Source organism: Cheilinus undulatus, linkage group 13 (genome assembly GCF_018320785.1).
Source record: "Cheilinus undulatus linkage group 13, ASM1832078v1, whole genome shotgun sequence".
Taxonomy (NCBI): Eukaryota; Metazoa; Chordata; class Actinopteri; order Labriformes; family Labridae; genus Cheilinus; species Cheilinus undulatus.
Window position 1 is genome coordinate 28,884,228 of NC_054877.1, and position 16,318 is coordinate 28,900,545.

Sequence of the window (16,318 nt, forward strand, 5' to 3'; positions counted from 1 at the left end):
AACATAAACTGCAGAACAACTGTTCCGCCTTAAAAAGTTTTACTGAAACCGGCTGTTTTATCGTTAGGGAAAGGAGATGTGAAAAAACAATGCAAATGAAAAGCTATTGTTATTCTTAATAAAAAGAGGGGAAAGCTAGTCGTAACCGCTGTATGAGACAAATTGATATCAAAATGAAAGTATTTTTAGGCAGTGCCTTCAAAATAAAGGAGATATTTACATACTTTAAAACATTCTCTCATTTATATGTCATGTCTGGCGGGAAAGAATCGTTTAGCACACTTTTAGAAATAATAAATGTTAATACTGTATTGCTTGTTCAGCTATGTCACTAAAACGAAATTGAATAAATGCTAAAGTACGCCATGTTTTTAAAGCTTGCAGTTTAACGTTGAAAAACAAAACCGGAAGTTCCATTTACTCCCGCTGCCTTGGGGCTCGTAGTAGTGAGATTCATACAAATGTTTTGGTAGAGCGCGCTAGTAGACCGTTTCCCGGTAAATTTGTAAATATTGTAGTTTTATCAAGATGGCAGCGAGCACAGAGGCCCCGGAGCCCTGGTACTTAGCCCTGCTGGGTTTCGCTGAACATTTTCGCACGTCGAGTCCTCCAAAGATCCGCTTGTGCGTTCACTGTCTGCAGGCGGTGTTTCAGTTCAAGCCGCCTCCGAGAGTCGAGGCCCGGACTCACCTGCAGCTGGGCTCGGTGCTGTACCGACACACTAAGAACAGCGAGCTGGCCCAGACTCACCTGGAGAAAGCGGTGAGCAGCAGCCAGAGTCTGACACCAGACTTTAGTACAATGAATGATTAAATAGTTAGTACAAACATGTCCCCCACTGTGCAATGCATTGCATTTCTTTGCAACCGATCAATTCTGAAATTCATATACGCAGTGATAATGAAACTAACATTATCTGTTTTTTCCACAGTGGTTCATGTCACAACAAGTATCCTTCTTGAAATGTTACACAAAGTGTCACCTCAGCATTAATGCAACTTATACATGCGTTCATTCAGATTAATCTAGGCACCAACCTATGAATGAATGAGATACTTAAAATCCTTAATGATTAGTATCAGATCTCTCAGTTTGAAGATGTGAAGTTTGAAGCAGCAAGTATCCTCTCAGAGTTCTACTGTCAACAGGTAAGCTTAGCAGCCCTTCATCTTGTATTAATAGAATACAGGAAAAGTTGTGGTAACTACACAGAGATAAATGCACATCAAGGTGCAACCTCCCAAATAATAATATATCATTTTTAGATGTTGAATGCTTGAGTTGTTATAGTTGTAATTCTTCCATTACTTTTATGTTTTCAAGAACTTGGTGGACTCAGCTAAACCAGTCCTGAGAAAAGCCATCCAGATTTCACAGCAGACTCCGTACTGGCACTGCAGACTGCTTTTCCAGCTTGCAGTAAGAAGCGATCATTTATTTTAAAAAACATATTCATAAGTGCTTGTTATATATAGTTTTAATAAGTGTTGTGTAATTGTGTTGTATGTCGTTATAAATGCATATTTTGGCCTTTTTTGACTACACTGTTGACATTGAATTTTTTTCTCAAACTTGACTATTTTGTGAAATTTTACTTCTTGAAATATTTTGCTACCTATCCAAAATACTTTTTTAATGACTTGAAAAAATGCCTATTCTTAAAGGTGATTATTTCATGATGATTATTGATTATTTATTGGTGCCCTACTTTCCCTCAGCAACTCCATGCGCTGGAGAAGGACCTGGTATCTGCCTGTGATCTCCTTGGAGTCGGGGCAGAGTATGCAAGAGTTATGGGCTCAGAATACACCAGGTAAACATATCAGATTTACACTGCCTATAAAAAATACTCACCTCTTGGATGTTTTATCCTTTTATTGAGTCTATAAATCAATTATGGCCAATGTAATTTGACTTTTTTGACTAAGAAAATACAAAAAAACTCTTTAATGTCAAAGTAAACAGATTTCTACAAAGTAATGTCAATTAAACAAAAATATGTAAGGCAAAACAAGCGACTGCATAAATATTCCTTCTTTAAAGTGACTGATCTAATTCAACAGAGGTCCAGCTAATTGATGCTCACAAAATTAGTGAAACTAAGTGTTATTAATTTACTTCCACCATGCTCACCTTTGACTTTAAGAGGGTCAGTGCAATGCAGGAGTGCCTTTTTCTTTCACACATTTCTCACAGTGAGGGAGAAATGCACTGAAAAAGGCACTTCAGCATTGCCCTGTATAGGTCCTATGATTTGCATGTGCTCCAGTGTCACTTCCAGGCAGCACACGTGCTTCCAAAGTGAACCTGGTGTAAGTACCAGATGTGTCTGAGTTGATGGATCTGTCTGGGGTCTGTGCCTTCGGATGAAGTTGCGCATTATTACTACTATTACTATTGACTGGAAGCTTACGGAAGCTTATCTCTCAGAGGAGATGTCCGAATCATTTTCTGCTCCCTCAGTGACATCTGGGGTCTGATCAGACCATTTTTGTAGGACGTCACAAACTGATCTGACCGCTGCTCCAACAGAGATCTTTGGCGTGATGGTCTGAAATGGTTCACATGATCCGAGACTCCCGTCAAACCTTCCCCAAATTTTACCAGGATATACAGTATTACTGCCAGGCCTCTAAGAATAGAATAAAATTGCAGTGTCCAGATGTGCAAGCCTGATTCAGACCTATCCGCACAGACTCAGTGCTGTGATTGCAGCTAAAGATGCATCTTCGAAATACTGACTTGAAGAGGTTATTAATGCAGTCACTTATTTTACATTACATATTTTTATTTAATTGACATTACTTTGTAGAAATCTGTATTGACCATGATTGATCTATAAAATCAATAAAAGGGTAAAACATCCAAAAGGGTGAATACTTTATATTGGCACTGCATGTGGATCGTGCTGTAAAATGTGCAATCAATCGATGCTTTATTGCACCTCATCTCTAATTGAGATTTTTGCATTTTTCTTTCAGAGCTCTGTTTTTACTAAGTAAAGGAATGGTAAGCTTAAAGAATTATCTCTTACCCAGTGGGACATCATGTATTATTTGTGCTGTGTTCTTGAATGTCCTCTTAGATCACTAAACCATCTATCCATTCATTTATCCCATCAATCCTATCCATGTTCTCGCCATTCAGTCCTAACATCTGTACACGTTTGTGGTCTGCAGCTGCTGCTAATGGAGCGGAAGTTGAGTGAGGTGCATCCTTTGCTGACCCTGTGTGGGACCATTGTAGAAAACTGGCAGGGAAACCCCATTCAGAAGGAGTCGCTTCGAGTTTTTTTCCTGGTGCTGCAGGTTACACACTACCTGGATGCTGGACAGGTACAGCAGTATCCATATCAAACACCAAGAGCTGCCTGTAAAAGTAAACTATTTTTTATATTATTTTCACATAAACATTTAGATATTTTAGATGAATGAAGAATAATTTTGTAAATCATAATTTAAAAAGTAATAAAATTTGCTAAGTAATGGATAAAATGTAAATTGAAAAGTGTATGTAGTGTATGTCTGTATGTTGGTTACAGGTAAAGAGTGTGAAGCCTTGTCTTAAGCAGCTTCAACAGTGTATCCAGACCATCTCCACCCTCCATGATGATGAGATTCTTCCCAATAATCCAGCTGCTCTCTTCCACTGGCTGCCCAAAGAGCACATGTGTGTGCTTGTGTACTTGGTGAGCAAACATGAAAGTGTTATTATTCATAATTCCCAATAAGAATTTTCAATTTGATTCCATTACAAAGTGGTGTTCCTTTTTTTTTTTTTTTTTTTTTTTTGTACACAGGTGACGGTGATGCACTCTATGCAGGCGGGTTACTTAGAGAAGGCGCAGAAGTACACAGACAAAGCTCTCATGCAGCTGGAGAAGCTAAAAAGTACGTTATTTGTAAGATTTTACTTTTTAGTCTTGTTAACTGTACAGTCACCTCTGTATCCTTCTGTTTGTGTTCAAAGTGCTGGACAGCAGTCCCATCTTGTCAACATTTCAAGTCATCCTGCTTGAACACATCATCATGTGCCGGCTGGTCACTGGACACAAGGCCACGGCTTTACAAGAGGTACCAACAACCTTTATTTAAATGAGTAAACTGCATGCTACCAGAGTTAGATGCTTATTATGAATGAAAGCACAGATTCAATTGCACCAATTAACTCTGAAGTTCTTGTGTGGGTGTGTTAAGATTTCTCAGGTCTGTCAGCTTTGCCAGCAGTCTCCCCGACTGTTTACAAACCATGCTGCCCAGCTTCACACACTACTGGTGAGAGAGAACACACACATAACAGTTCGTGAGGAAAAAAGGCATGGTTTCAAGAATAGAAATAGGACGTGTCAAGATTTTCCTTTCAGCGTTGTATCTACATGTGTTGTTTGACATTTTCTCTCTCTGGTCATGGTTTTGTTTAACTGGTATTTTAGTTCAGCAGCTGCTGAGCTGCTCACTGTTGACAAGCTGCATCTGCCCTGCATAATATGAACCACTCACATCTGTTTCTTCCCTTTCTTTGTCAGGGTCTCTACTGTATCTCGGTGAACTGCATGGATAATGCTGAGGCGCAGTTCACTGCTGCTCTACAGGTGACTTTGAAATGTTTGGGTGTAAAAGCTATGGCTCTGTGAATCTTGGATGACTCTATGTTGTTGATATTTTTCTTCCTATTAGATGACAACACACCAAGAGCTGTGGACATTTATAGTGACCAACCTGGCAAGCGTTTACATCCGAGAAGGCAACAGACATCAAGAGGTGTGTAAAGGCGAACTTTCTAACCATTTGAAGATGTAGAAATATATTTCTATAGGTTTTTATTTATTTGTTTGCTATTCTAACCTTTTTCCTCTTCAGCTGTACAGCCTTCTAGAGAGGATTAATCCTGATCACAACTTTCCTGTCAGGTAACTTCAGTTATTTAATAAAACTTTGAGGTTGTTCCATGTTTTTGCTGACTTTCAAACTGGTATAACTTTGTCTCATTTAGCTCTCACTGTCTACGAGCAGCTGCATTTTACATTAGAGGACTCCTGTCTTTCTTCCAGGGACGATACAGTGAGGCCAAGTAAGAACTCCTTGCTTAAGTTTTAAAAAGTAAAAAAGTTCTCTCCTTACATTTTGGGCAAGAAAGCTTAATGTGATAACTTACATCAACAGGAGATTTCTAAGGGAGACTCTGAAGATGTCTAATGCGGAGGATCTAAACAGGCTGACCGCCTGCTCTTTAGTCCTGCTGGGCCACATCTTCTTTGTCCTAGGAAACCACAGGGTAAGTCTACATTTTCCTAAATATTCTCCCCATTTGATCATCTTTTCTAGTGTAGGTATCTTAAAGCTGCGTGATTAAATTTTTCTCTTTCCATATTTTTTCAGGAAAGTAACAACATGGTGGTTCCTGCCATGCAGCTCGCCAGTAAAATTCCTGACATGTCTGTGCAGCTGTGGTCCTCCGCACTTCTTAAAGGTACAGTAGTCACTTTGCTCTATCTAACACTGAGGTCAGTATTCGATTTAATGTTAGTGTTTCAGAGAATAATGTTCATAGAATACACTTAATTATGATGGAGATAATTTAGCCTGATGGGGGTGCTGTTGCAAAGCTAATGGGGTGTCCTATATTGCAGCTTTTCCCAAACATGAGTATGCTGTGGCCCAATTTGAAACTTGAAAATCTTCTGAAGCCCACCATAACCCTCCTGCAACCATTAATATGACAGTGACAGAATTTTAGATTTCATACACAGAGATTGAGTGTGACTTAGTTTTCAGAGGCATTAACATTGCTATGAAAATGTCTGCAGATTCACACAGTACAATTAACAAGCCACGACTGTTTAATTTTTATTTGGGCATCTGTATAGCAAGGTTATTGTAGTTAACTGAAACTAACTAAATATCTAAAACTAAAATGTAAAAATCATTTTAGTCAACTGAAACTAAGCTTTACAAAAACAACAAAACTATCTACACATGTACACCAAAGCCTGGAGAAAGTATAGCCTCCTGAATTGATTAAAAAAGGCATCACACAATGGTAATTTTAGGTCTTGAGTTGTATACAAACTTCAAAATTGTATAAATTTAAAAGAAAAGTGAAATGTCTCATCCCTGACAGGTATCCCATATTGCAGAAAAAAAACTAAAATTAATTCTAAAACTAATAAAAACTGAACTAAAAGTTGAATCTTATCATAACCAAAATGAAATTTAAAACAAAAGGTAAAAACATAAATTTTTTTTAAACTGAAAAATCCAAAAATATTTTAACCTTACTGCAAAGTCACATTTTCTCTGATATTTATCTCGTTACTTTGTTACTCCTTGAACTCTTTCCTATAACACAACTGAAGGCACATTAATGAGCATGGACATGTAAATGTGCCATGTTTTATCCATAGGCTAATTTCCAAACGTAGTCCCCAGCAGGTTTATGGTGTACATATTAAAGTGTGCTTCGAGCATTTACATCATGTAGAATTAAAAAATATGAATAAAACTAGACAACAAACAGCGACCAAACACCATAAACAGTACAGTATAATACAGAGACAGTCATATTACAAAACAGAAGGTATTACTGTGATTAAGACTGACAAGGAATACATTGAACATTACAGTTAAAGTGCATAAGGCAGATGGTAAAGTGCTGATGCATTGCGCATAATTATAAATGTCCTATTGTCAATTGCGTATTTTCCAAAAGCCAGTTTATTTTAAGTGCTGGTATAATTGCACATAGTGTATGTACAGGCGTGTTTATGCATGTATTATTGCACAAGGATAGCATAGATAGGTAAAGATTAACAAGGTTGCACATGCTGTGTAGCAAACTGGCTGGCCAGCTCTGTAGGGCTGTAATAAAACAGTCTGAATAAGAAATAACATTGACTGGATAAGTCTGCAACAGTCTGAATCATAGTGAGAATATTGTGAAGATAACAAAGTCAAAGTTCCTCTTTTTAACATCCAGATATCCAGCACTGCTAACTCTGGCTTTTTTCCTTTAGGTCATCAATCCAAGGGAACATGTTAGTTAGCTAGGAAGGCGGCACAATAACCTTTAAAAAAAGACTTAAGATTGCATTGATATTGTTGGTATACTAGCTAATAGTGTTAATTTAACACTAAATTAAACACTAAATTGCTATTGTTATTATATGTGTGTGCTTTTTTCCTCTGTAGATCATTCGTATACCAAAAAAAAAAAACAAAAAAAAAACATTAGATGTCTTTTTAGCCCCTAAAAATGCATTCATGAATGTTAATCCCCTTGTTTTTCTGCTTAACTATTCAGCCATTAATCAACCAGCAGAACGGATTCCCTTTAAGAGAAGGCAAAGGCACTCAGTTTTTTATTTAACAAAGCCACAACTGAATTAGAAGTAGATGAGACTTGGGGGAACTCCTGAGTGTAGTAAAGAAACATCACTACAACAAAATGATTTAAGAGAGCTTGTTTTGGGTGAAAGAAAACTCTTCAGTTGTGGCCATCAGTATTCACAGTTGTCTTTTCTTTGCAGATCTGAACAAAGCATGTGGAAACACCATGGAGGCCCACGAGGCTGCCCAGATGCACCAGAACTTTTCCCAGCAGCTTCTGCAGGACCACATCGCTGCCTGCAGCCTCCCTGAACACAACCTCATCAGTGTAAGCACACCTTTAATCATTAATCCTATAATCAATGAGTCAAACCTTTTTGGATTTAAAGAGGACCTACTGTATGATGTGTTGTGTCGCAGTGGACAGACGGCCTTCCTCCTGTGCAGTCTCAGCCTCAGAATGGACCTACAACCAGCCTTGCCAGCCTGCTCTGAGAACAAAATCCTACCGAGAAGAGGAAAAAGAGGCAAAGAAGAGAAAATTACATTAAAGATGAAGAGAAAAGAAGCAACTGATTGGAGGGTAGGATGAAGAAAAAGCAATATAGTGAAGCATTTGGCAGTTTTTCGTCAGATCATTTCTACACTGGGGCATTATGAATGGATTTTAAACAGTTACAGTTTCTTTAAAAGCATAACAAGTCAAGGGCACATTTCAGGTTACACTTACACACTTCAGAGTTCATGTGATACATTATCACACCTTTTAAAAACAAATGAAAGAAAAGGTTAGACATCTTTGGAAATGCACCATTGTGCTGTCCCACTAGAGACTCTGGCAGGGAAATCTGATTGCATTTAGACAGTCAGGCTCCTCTCATACCATATTTCTACTCTTTGTGGCATGCTAAGTTAGCTAGCTGCCAGTGGGAGCTTCATATATTTTGCAATACAGACCTTATGTGGTGAAAAAGAAGTTGACAGAATCTCCAATACAACATGGTGAATTACTGTGGCATTTAAAGTAAATAATGAGCTGTATATGTTATAGGTGTGGAAACATCTGGTATGTGCTTTTTTACAGTGACCTGTTAATCAAGATGTCATAGGTATACAGATTCTGGTCCAAATATGGTCACTTCTGGTTTAGATAAAAAGATGGTAAAGGCCAAAACGCCACAGTGAAGATTTGAAAACTGAAGCTCACTCATGAATTGCGGATGTTACCATGACTGTTAATACTTTCTATCGTACAGACTGGAGACAGATAATCCACTTTATACACCAGCAGTCAGCATGAAGCAAATTAGTAATTTTTCTCAAAGTGTAAGAGGAATTTTATTGTGATCAAACAAACATGTTGTTTGTAGTGGAAGAACAAAAATCCATTAGCCCTGTATAAAAGCACTGGGAAATAATTGATTTTTTTGCAGAAGTGTGTTTCATTCTGCTACAGTAGGTGGCGACATGAAGCCCTTTTTTTTCTAAGCACCCTAAATGCTATAGATTATATGAACATCTATAGTTTAGAGTAGTGGTTCTCAGCTGGTGGGTCAGGACTCAAAAGTGGGTTACAGTACTATTTCCATTGGGTTGCAAAGGTGTGTGAGGAAAAAAAATGTGTGGAAGCCCAAAGTAGACACACAGTGCATCCATACATTTTTTGAGGTTTCCTTTGATGAGTAAATTTTGTTCTCTCTCTTTTTTTTTAAAGATTTTTAAGTCTATTTTTTTTCAACTTATATTTTACCAGACAAAAAAAGTTTATTTTCCCAAGATAATTAGAAAATTCCTCAAGAACTTACCAAATATTCATGCTGTATTGGGAAATGGAGTGAAATAGAATGCATGCATGCCCGTCCCTTTGTAATGATGGGCTTTGAAAACATGTTTGATTTATCCTGTCTTTTCGTTCAGTCATGTTTTCTTCAAGTTAGGATCCAAATGGCAAAATTTACCAGGAAATCGTTTGAGGGAGTAAACATTTCTCAAACTTCAGGTCATGATTTCTCATAAGGACCCACCACGGGTCTTGATGCCCGACCAGTTGTGAACCACTGGTTTAGAGTCCTCAGATATTTGAGGGCTTTATAACTGACAGAAGAGATTTTAATTAACAAACACATCCACTCTTTCAAGAGTACAGTATTGAAAATGGAAGGTAAAAAAAAAAGTTAACAGTATTTATTCATTTGAAACTATCTACCAGCTGAACAGACTTTCACATTTTTTGTAAGTCTGCTGTTATGCATGAACTCAGTATTCATCTTCTAAACATATTTAAAATGCACTTAAATGACAGTATGTTATTTACCTGTAAATTAGTGCAGTGTATGTTAGATGTGCAAATGAGGGATTGTATTTGTAGTTTATTCACTAAAGACAACTGTGAGAATTTTTTGAGATTAAAAACACATTTTAGTAGGTGTGATGATGCTGATGATTTTATACAACGACACAGTGGCTTGTTTGACTGTTACTGCTATTTATAAATGTACTGAAGGTTGAAAAGTCTTCTTTTACACATTTTAAGACAGTGAAGCACAAAAATATAATCTGGAAAAGTTTTCTGGCATTTTTTTTAGTTGGCTTGTTTTTCCCTTTCTATTTCACTGCAGTGTTTGTTAATATTGTGAACAATTTGCTTGAAGATTAGAACATGTGATAGTGATGAGATTGACTGTTACACCTTTGCACATATGCTGTTTCATGATCAAACACTTTTTTTTAAAACTTTTTTGTTATTTACACAATTTAGAGACTTTGTTTTCTTTGTTCTTTTCCTTGTGGCTGTTTTATTCATATCTTCCAGATGGTGGCAGTATGTATCTGTTTTTGAATAAATATTGATTTTATATTGCTTAGCCATGTAGCAGATGCATTTGTTGCTTGCCATTATCATTGGTTCAGATAACTGGCATGACTGTTGATTCCCTTATTCAAATGAGGGAAAGGTACATTTGGGTTTTGTTTATTTAGTGAGGACAGTTTGTGATACCGCTTCCTGCTCTGATAGTTTTTATCATTTTACATAAACTCTCAAGTTTGGTATTTGCAACTCAACTCAAACTAATATGGAATGCTTTTATTGTAGTGGCATTTTACAGGATGTTGTGAAAGTTGACAATTTGATTTGTTGTTTTAACTGTGCTAAACTTTTACACATGTATGACTTTATGAATAAAAATGTAAAAATACACGTTCCTCTTACATACTTAAGTGAACTTCAACACCATTAAAGATCTTTAAAGGAGCTGCAAAGGTTAAGAATACAAGGAGGTGCTGAAGCTGTTTGCTTTGGTATGACAAACTATCAGGGGTAGGAAGAGAGCAGGAATATTGATACTCTGATTACATTTGACTTGAGTTGTAGTAAAATAAGTTGACTGTAATTTAAAAAGTAGTTCCAAAGGTTAGTTTTATGTCTGAAGGGTTAAAATTTCAAATCCAATTATCCACTGTATGTAGATGATGCAAAGCGTTGTCCTCTTTTTCTGCCTTTTTAGTTTTTATTTCAGTTTTTATTTTGTTGTCAGTAACTGAGACTATTCAAAATGGAAAAAAACTCCCATTAGATATTTTCAGGAAAAAACTTCTCAAAAGTACTCAAGAACAAAAAGTTACCCAATAGCAGTAACATGAGTAATTGTGATTTTATACCTTCCACCTGTGCAAATTATGTATCTGAAGTAACACAAGACCAAGAACTGCTAATGAATTGTATGACAATCACAGAAGTAAAAGGGTTAGAGATGGGATTTCTGGGTTAGTTAGTGCTGGTTCTGTACTCTTTTGCATTTTAAATGGAACCATAACTTAAAGTGACCAGAAAAGACACAATAACTTTTTATTGTTTTAGCCATTTAGTTCAGAACCCTCCCCAAATGTTGCATCAGTGTGAAACATTTTATATCTTATGTCCCTGGTTTAATATTTTATTACATTTCCTGGACATTTCAGGAATATTTGGCCAACCTTTGAGTCTCAGGTTAAATTCTTTCATATCACTTACATCAATCACTAAATATTTAGCCTTGTCTGTAGTGCCTTCAGTTTGGACAGTAGCATTCAAAGAAAAGTTTAAAGTATCTGTACATAAAGTTCATAGCATGCAGAAATGGGTAGTAATGAGGGCAAATTTGGAAGAGCAAAGAAAAAATAAATGTCTTGTTTACTAAGCAGCATTTACAAATTGTAAGAAACAGCTTGATATGAACTTAAATAACTGAAAAATTCTGATACAATGCAAAAATATGAGCACTTGCTGAGTGAAGGGGATGATTTGCTATGTTTGTCACCACTGATTTCAACATCAATATTCTGAATGGAAAACAAGATATTTGCTGTTTGAACACAAGATAAGCCATCAGGCCATAGTACAATGTTAAAGATCATTTAAGGTGATAGATTTGCTTGACTATTACGCCATAATTTGCAGGAACCCTTTCAAAAAATCCTATTTGTCTCAGCCCATCTCTGTAAAATGGTATGATCCTGTTTTTGTAAAGGTAACATATTGGGCCAGTCTTTCAAACGGAACTGTTTGGGCAGTAGTTTTGAACTGTGTAGTGCCATGCCAGAACCTCAAAAATATCAAGATGCCAAAAAAAAAAAAAAAAAGGAGAAAAAAAGTAAGGAGCTGGTTCACTCATTTGACAACAATAGCTTGATGAGACACTTGTTTTCCACTCAGGTCAAAAATTGTATCTGTTCCAGTCCTAAAAGATGCAAATTAGCTAAAAGACTAGCACCAACACTGCTGATCTGATGTACACGCCTTGATATTATCAATTCATATCTTTCTAGAGAACATTTCAGAGGGCCTTTCAGGGACTCGGCCATTTCTTTGGCTGGCCTGTCGGTATGGTACACCTGGGACTGTGATGATCCTGCAAAGTCCTGCAATAAAGGGAGAGAGGGACACCAATAACATTAGATTTATGTTTTCATTTATTATTTGCCCTGCATTAATGCCATACAATGATGCAAGTGTACACTTATTATGAGGGGCTTCTGTAGACCATGACACATGAATAAACAATACTCTCGCTATGGGAAAATTCTGTGTAGTCCTGATTTGCTCAGTCTAAAACTTCACCTTTGAATCATTTCACTTATTTCTTATTGTCCTCCTTTGTGTCAACAGTGTGATGTCTTAACTTGTTAGAGAAATGGCTGTGTGCTTAGGGACATTGTCATGTTGGAAGGTGAACCTTCAGGCCATTCTGAGTTCTTGAGCACAGTTGAACAGGTTTACATTGAGGGTATCTCTGTACTCTGCTCCGTTCAGCTTTCCCTAAACCCTGACCAGTCTCCCAGTCCGTGCTGCTAAAAAACACCCCCACAGCATGATGCTGCCACCACCATGGCTCATGGCTTGGTTTTTGCTCTAATGTGCATCATCAGCTATGAGGCCTTCTATAAAGAGGTGTGTGCCTTTCACAAATCATGACTGACCAGTTTAATTTACTACAGGTTAACTGACCAAATGAGGTGGTGAAACATCTCAGCAAAGATCCAGGGAAATGGGAGGCAGCTGACATAATTTCAAATGTTTTAGCAAATGATCTGAATACTTTTGTCAATGTGGCATTCAAGTTTTTTTTATTTTTAATACATTTGCACAAAATTCTACAATTATGTTCTCACTTTGTTGTTATGGGATACTGAGTGTAGATTAATAAGAATATTTTTTGTCAAATGTATCATCAGGCTGTAACGTGAAAAAAGGGAAGGTCTGAATGCTGTCTGAATGCACTGTAAATCAATAAGTAGATGCAAAGATGTAGGTAAAAATATCCTAGGCTACACTGTTGGATTTGATGGAAGCAAAGAAGTTAAAAGAGCTCATAATTGCAACTTTACTGAGTGTTTATCTGTGTTTTCATTGTCTTTCAGTTTGATATTAATATGTCTTAATAATTATTTTTAAACACTTAATTGGAAGATGTCCATTTAGGTCACACCTTTATTGTATATTATTTGGGGCTAATAGAACATATAAAGAAAAACAAAATATTATAAAGCCCAGTCAATGAAAGACAATACTCCAGAACACAAGATATTTATAATTTCATACATAAAAACGGGCCAAATTTCTGTTGCATAGATAGTATAAAGTGGTGCTAATGCTATTATTTGGAGCCCCCCCCCCGCGAGGACTGCTTTACATGTAAAGGACATTATTCCATCGTGTTATTACTTGTCCTATCTCGTCACTCATGTCCGCTGCTGTGAGGAAACTAGCCTCCACCCCCACCAAAAAACACACAAGACGGTAAGTCAGAGAGCAAAACTTTTGGGACGGTTGTGTCATCTTCGACGCTGCTGACAGGAGCCACTTCCTGCCAAATAGTGAGCCCGTCTAATGGTGACTGCAGCTACTTCCTGCATTGTTACAGGTCTTAATGAGGATTAAGTTGAAGCTGTCATGTTGTAAAGGGCGGCCATTAAGCCTCCTCCACACCGAGAGAGACGGGAGAAAGGCTGCGTGGAGACTCACCTTACTTCTGATTCCAGCTATCATCACACAGTTCAGCCTCAATAAACATCAATCATTTCAAATAAGCACTATTTACATGATTTAAGACCTGATATTCACTGAAGGCTGTAATCAGAGCCAGGTGTTCCTGTCATATGTTCCACTCCTATAAAAATACTAAAAGACCTTTAAGCCTCCAGCTGGTTGGCAGGACCAAAGCAAAGATTTTTTTTATAACAAAATGACTGAACCATGAAACAACTGGCAGCCAAAAGTTTTCACATACCCTGCTATTCAAACAACAGGTTCTTTTTTATTATTTGGGCTATTGTATTCCTCTGCACACGTACTACCCTATTGATTGGTCATTTATTCCTTTTACTTCATGCCATCAGAATATGAATGGTAACTTTGTTCAGTGCAGCCTAATATGTTAACTGATACATTTTAGCCACATTATGAGGCAGCCTACATGTATATACTCCATTGTGATGTCTTGTCTTGTTGTCAGTAAACTTATGCCCAGTCAGTTTACCAGCCTTTATAGCAATAACAAAACAGTCATTGGCATTGGCAGCCATCTTGGTTGTCATCAGTGCTACAGGAAGTTAGCCATATTCATTGAACAGTTGCAACTGGCCTGACCTGAATTGTGCAAGATGGTATTCATGTCTTTCAGGGCCGTTAAAACATGATCCACCAAAACAGTATTTCTGATTAAACACGGCCACAAGTGCTGAACATTAGCATTGGTTTCTATCATGTCAAAACTATCCCCAGAGAAACACGGGAAACATGACCTCTGTGTCCTCAGATGCAGCTGGTCCTGACAGTTTATTAATCTACAGTAGTTATTATAGACCTGGGTAACATCTACGTGTCCCTGGGTCTACAGGAAGAGGGTCAATATTAACAGGAAGATTCATGATTACCTTTGAAGTCCCACCTATAAAAACATTTATCTTGTCTAAGCGTTGCCCTGGGCTGGGTGATTATATGAAGATGGCCCCCTGGCACAGATTTGATTGCGTTTATACGAGACTGTCTGCAGCCTCAGGAGATGTAGTGATGAGAGGGTGGAAACAATCAGACCTGATGACACAGCATCATCAAGAGGGAGTTTTTTGTGTCGTTTAAAGAACAGCAGGATAACACTGATGAAGCACTCAAAACCCCCCCCCCCCCCCAGCTGTTAGAGAACAGCAGCCTGTACACCCAGTTCAATCTTTATGGACGACTTCTCTTAGATCACAGTGTTTCAAATACATATGTGTGTATGTGCATTTCTCTGGGTGTTTGTGGATAGCAGAGGATTAGTTCAGTTCACAGGATGCTTTGAAGGTCTTGTCATGAAAGAGACAGCCAGCTGGATCCTTTATGGAAGCATTTTTGCAACTGCTGATATGTTAACCCTGCTATGGCAATGGGACTCAAGATCTAAATCCAATAAAAATCTAATTCAGCCCTCTTAACCTAAGTTTACTTAAAAAATACTGATAATAAATGTTAAAGTTACGGATAAATTGGGTTTTTGCAGACTGTTTTCTGAAGGTGGATGCTGGACTGTTACTTTGTTGAGTTACAATGAGACACATTGTTTCATATGAGGATAGTTGTCCAGAGACATGATGTATTGTTTTGAGTGAATCAATGATTTATAACTAATGATGATTCTTTAAAGTTGGAGGTAGAACCCGAATATCAGTGCAGGACCATAACTTGATGGGGTCAACATAAAGCTGGGGTTGCTGTTGTAAGTTGAGGGATAAAATGTCTTATACAGGTACATCTTGAAAAATGAGAACATCATGAAAAAGTTCAATATTTTTTGTCACTCATTTCAGAAAGTGAAATCAATATATTATATAGACTCATTACAAATAGAGTGAAATATTTCAAGCCTTTATTTCTTGAAATGCTGATGATTATGGCTTACAGATAATGAAAACCCAAAATTCAGTGTCTCGGACAATTAGAATATTACATAAGATCAATAAAAAATGGATATTTTAAACAGAAATATCAGGCTTCTGAAAAGTATGTTAATTTCTACGTAGGTTGGGCCTTCTTTTGCATGAATTACTGCACCAATACGGCGTGGCATGGAGGCGATCAGCCTGTGGCACTGCTCAGGTGTAATAGAAGCCCAGGTTGCTTTGATAGCGGCCTTCAGGTCATCTGCATTGTTGGGTCTGGTGTCTCTCATCTTCCTCTTGACAATACCCCATAGATTCTCTGTGGGGTTCAGGTCAGGCCAGTTTGCTGGCCAATCAACCACAGTAACACCATGGTCATTGAACCAGTTTTTGGTACCTTTGGCAGTGTGGGCAGGTGCCAAGTCCTGCTGGAAAATGAAACCAGCATCTCCATAAAGCTTGTCAGCAGAAGGAAGCATGAAGTGCTCTAAAATGTCCTGGTAGATGGCTGCGTTGACTGTTGACTTCAGAAAACACGGTGGACCAACACCAGCAGATGCCATGGCAGCCCAAACCATCACTGACTGTGGAAACTC

The 16,318-nt window shown here is 37.6% G+C and overlaps 1 protein-coding gene across 2 annotated transcripts; it reads left to right on the forward strand.

The window, feature by feature from the left end:
* Positions 1 to 439: 439 nt before the first annotated feature.
* mau2 (MAU2 sister chromatid cohesion factor) lies at positions 440 to 10,471 on the forward strand. Of its 2 annotated transcripts, none has more exons than XM_041804360.1 (19): positions 440 to 762; positions 932 to 949; positions 1,077 to 1,148; positions 1,324 to 1,419; positions 1,719 to 1,813; positions 2,982 to 3,009; positions 3,180 to 3,335; positions 3,542 to 3,688; positions 3,800 to 3,890; positions 3,970 to 4,073; positions 4,197 to 4,274; positions 4,526 to 4,591; positions 4,677 to 4,760; positions 4,860 to 4,909; positions 4,993 to 5,070; positions 5,163 to 5,274; positions 5,379 to 5,469; positions 7,526 to 7,653; positions 7,746 to 10,471. In XM_041804360.1, exons 1-19 carry the CDS (start codon positions 529 to 531, stop codon positions 7,818 to 7,820), a joined length of 1,803 nt encoding a protein of 600 aa, XP_041660294.1. In that variant the 5' UTR covers positions 440 to 528; the 3' UTR covers positions 7,821 to 10,471. The 2 variants fall into 2 exon arrangements, with proteins under 2 accessions (XP_041660294.1, XP_041660295.1); XM_041804361.1 differs by having other exon boundaries at positions 1,083 to 1,148.
* The last annotated feature ends 5,847 nt before the right edge of the window (positions 10,472 to 16,318 follow it).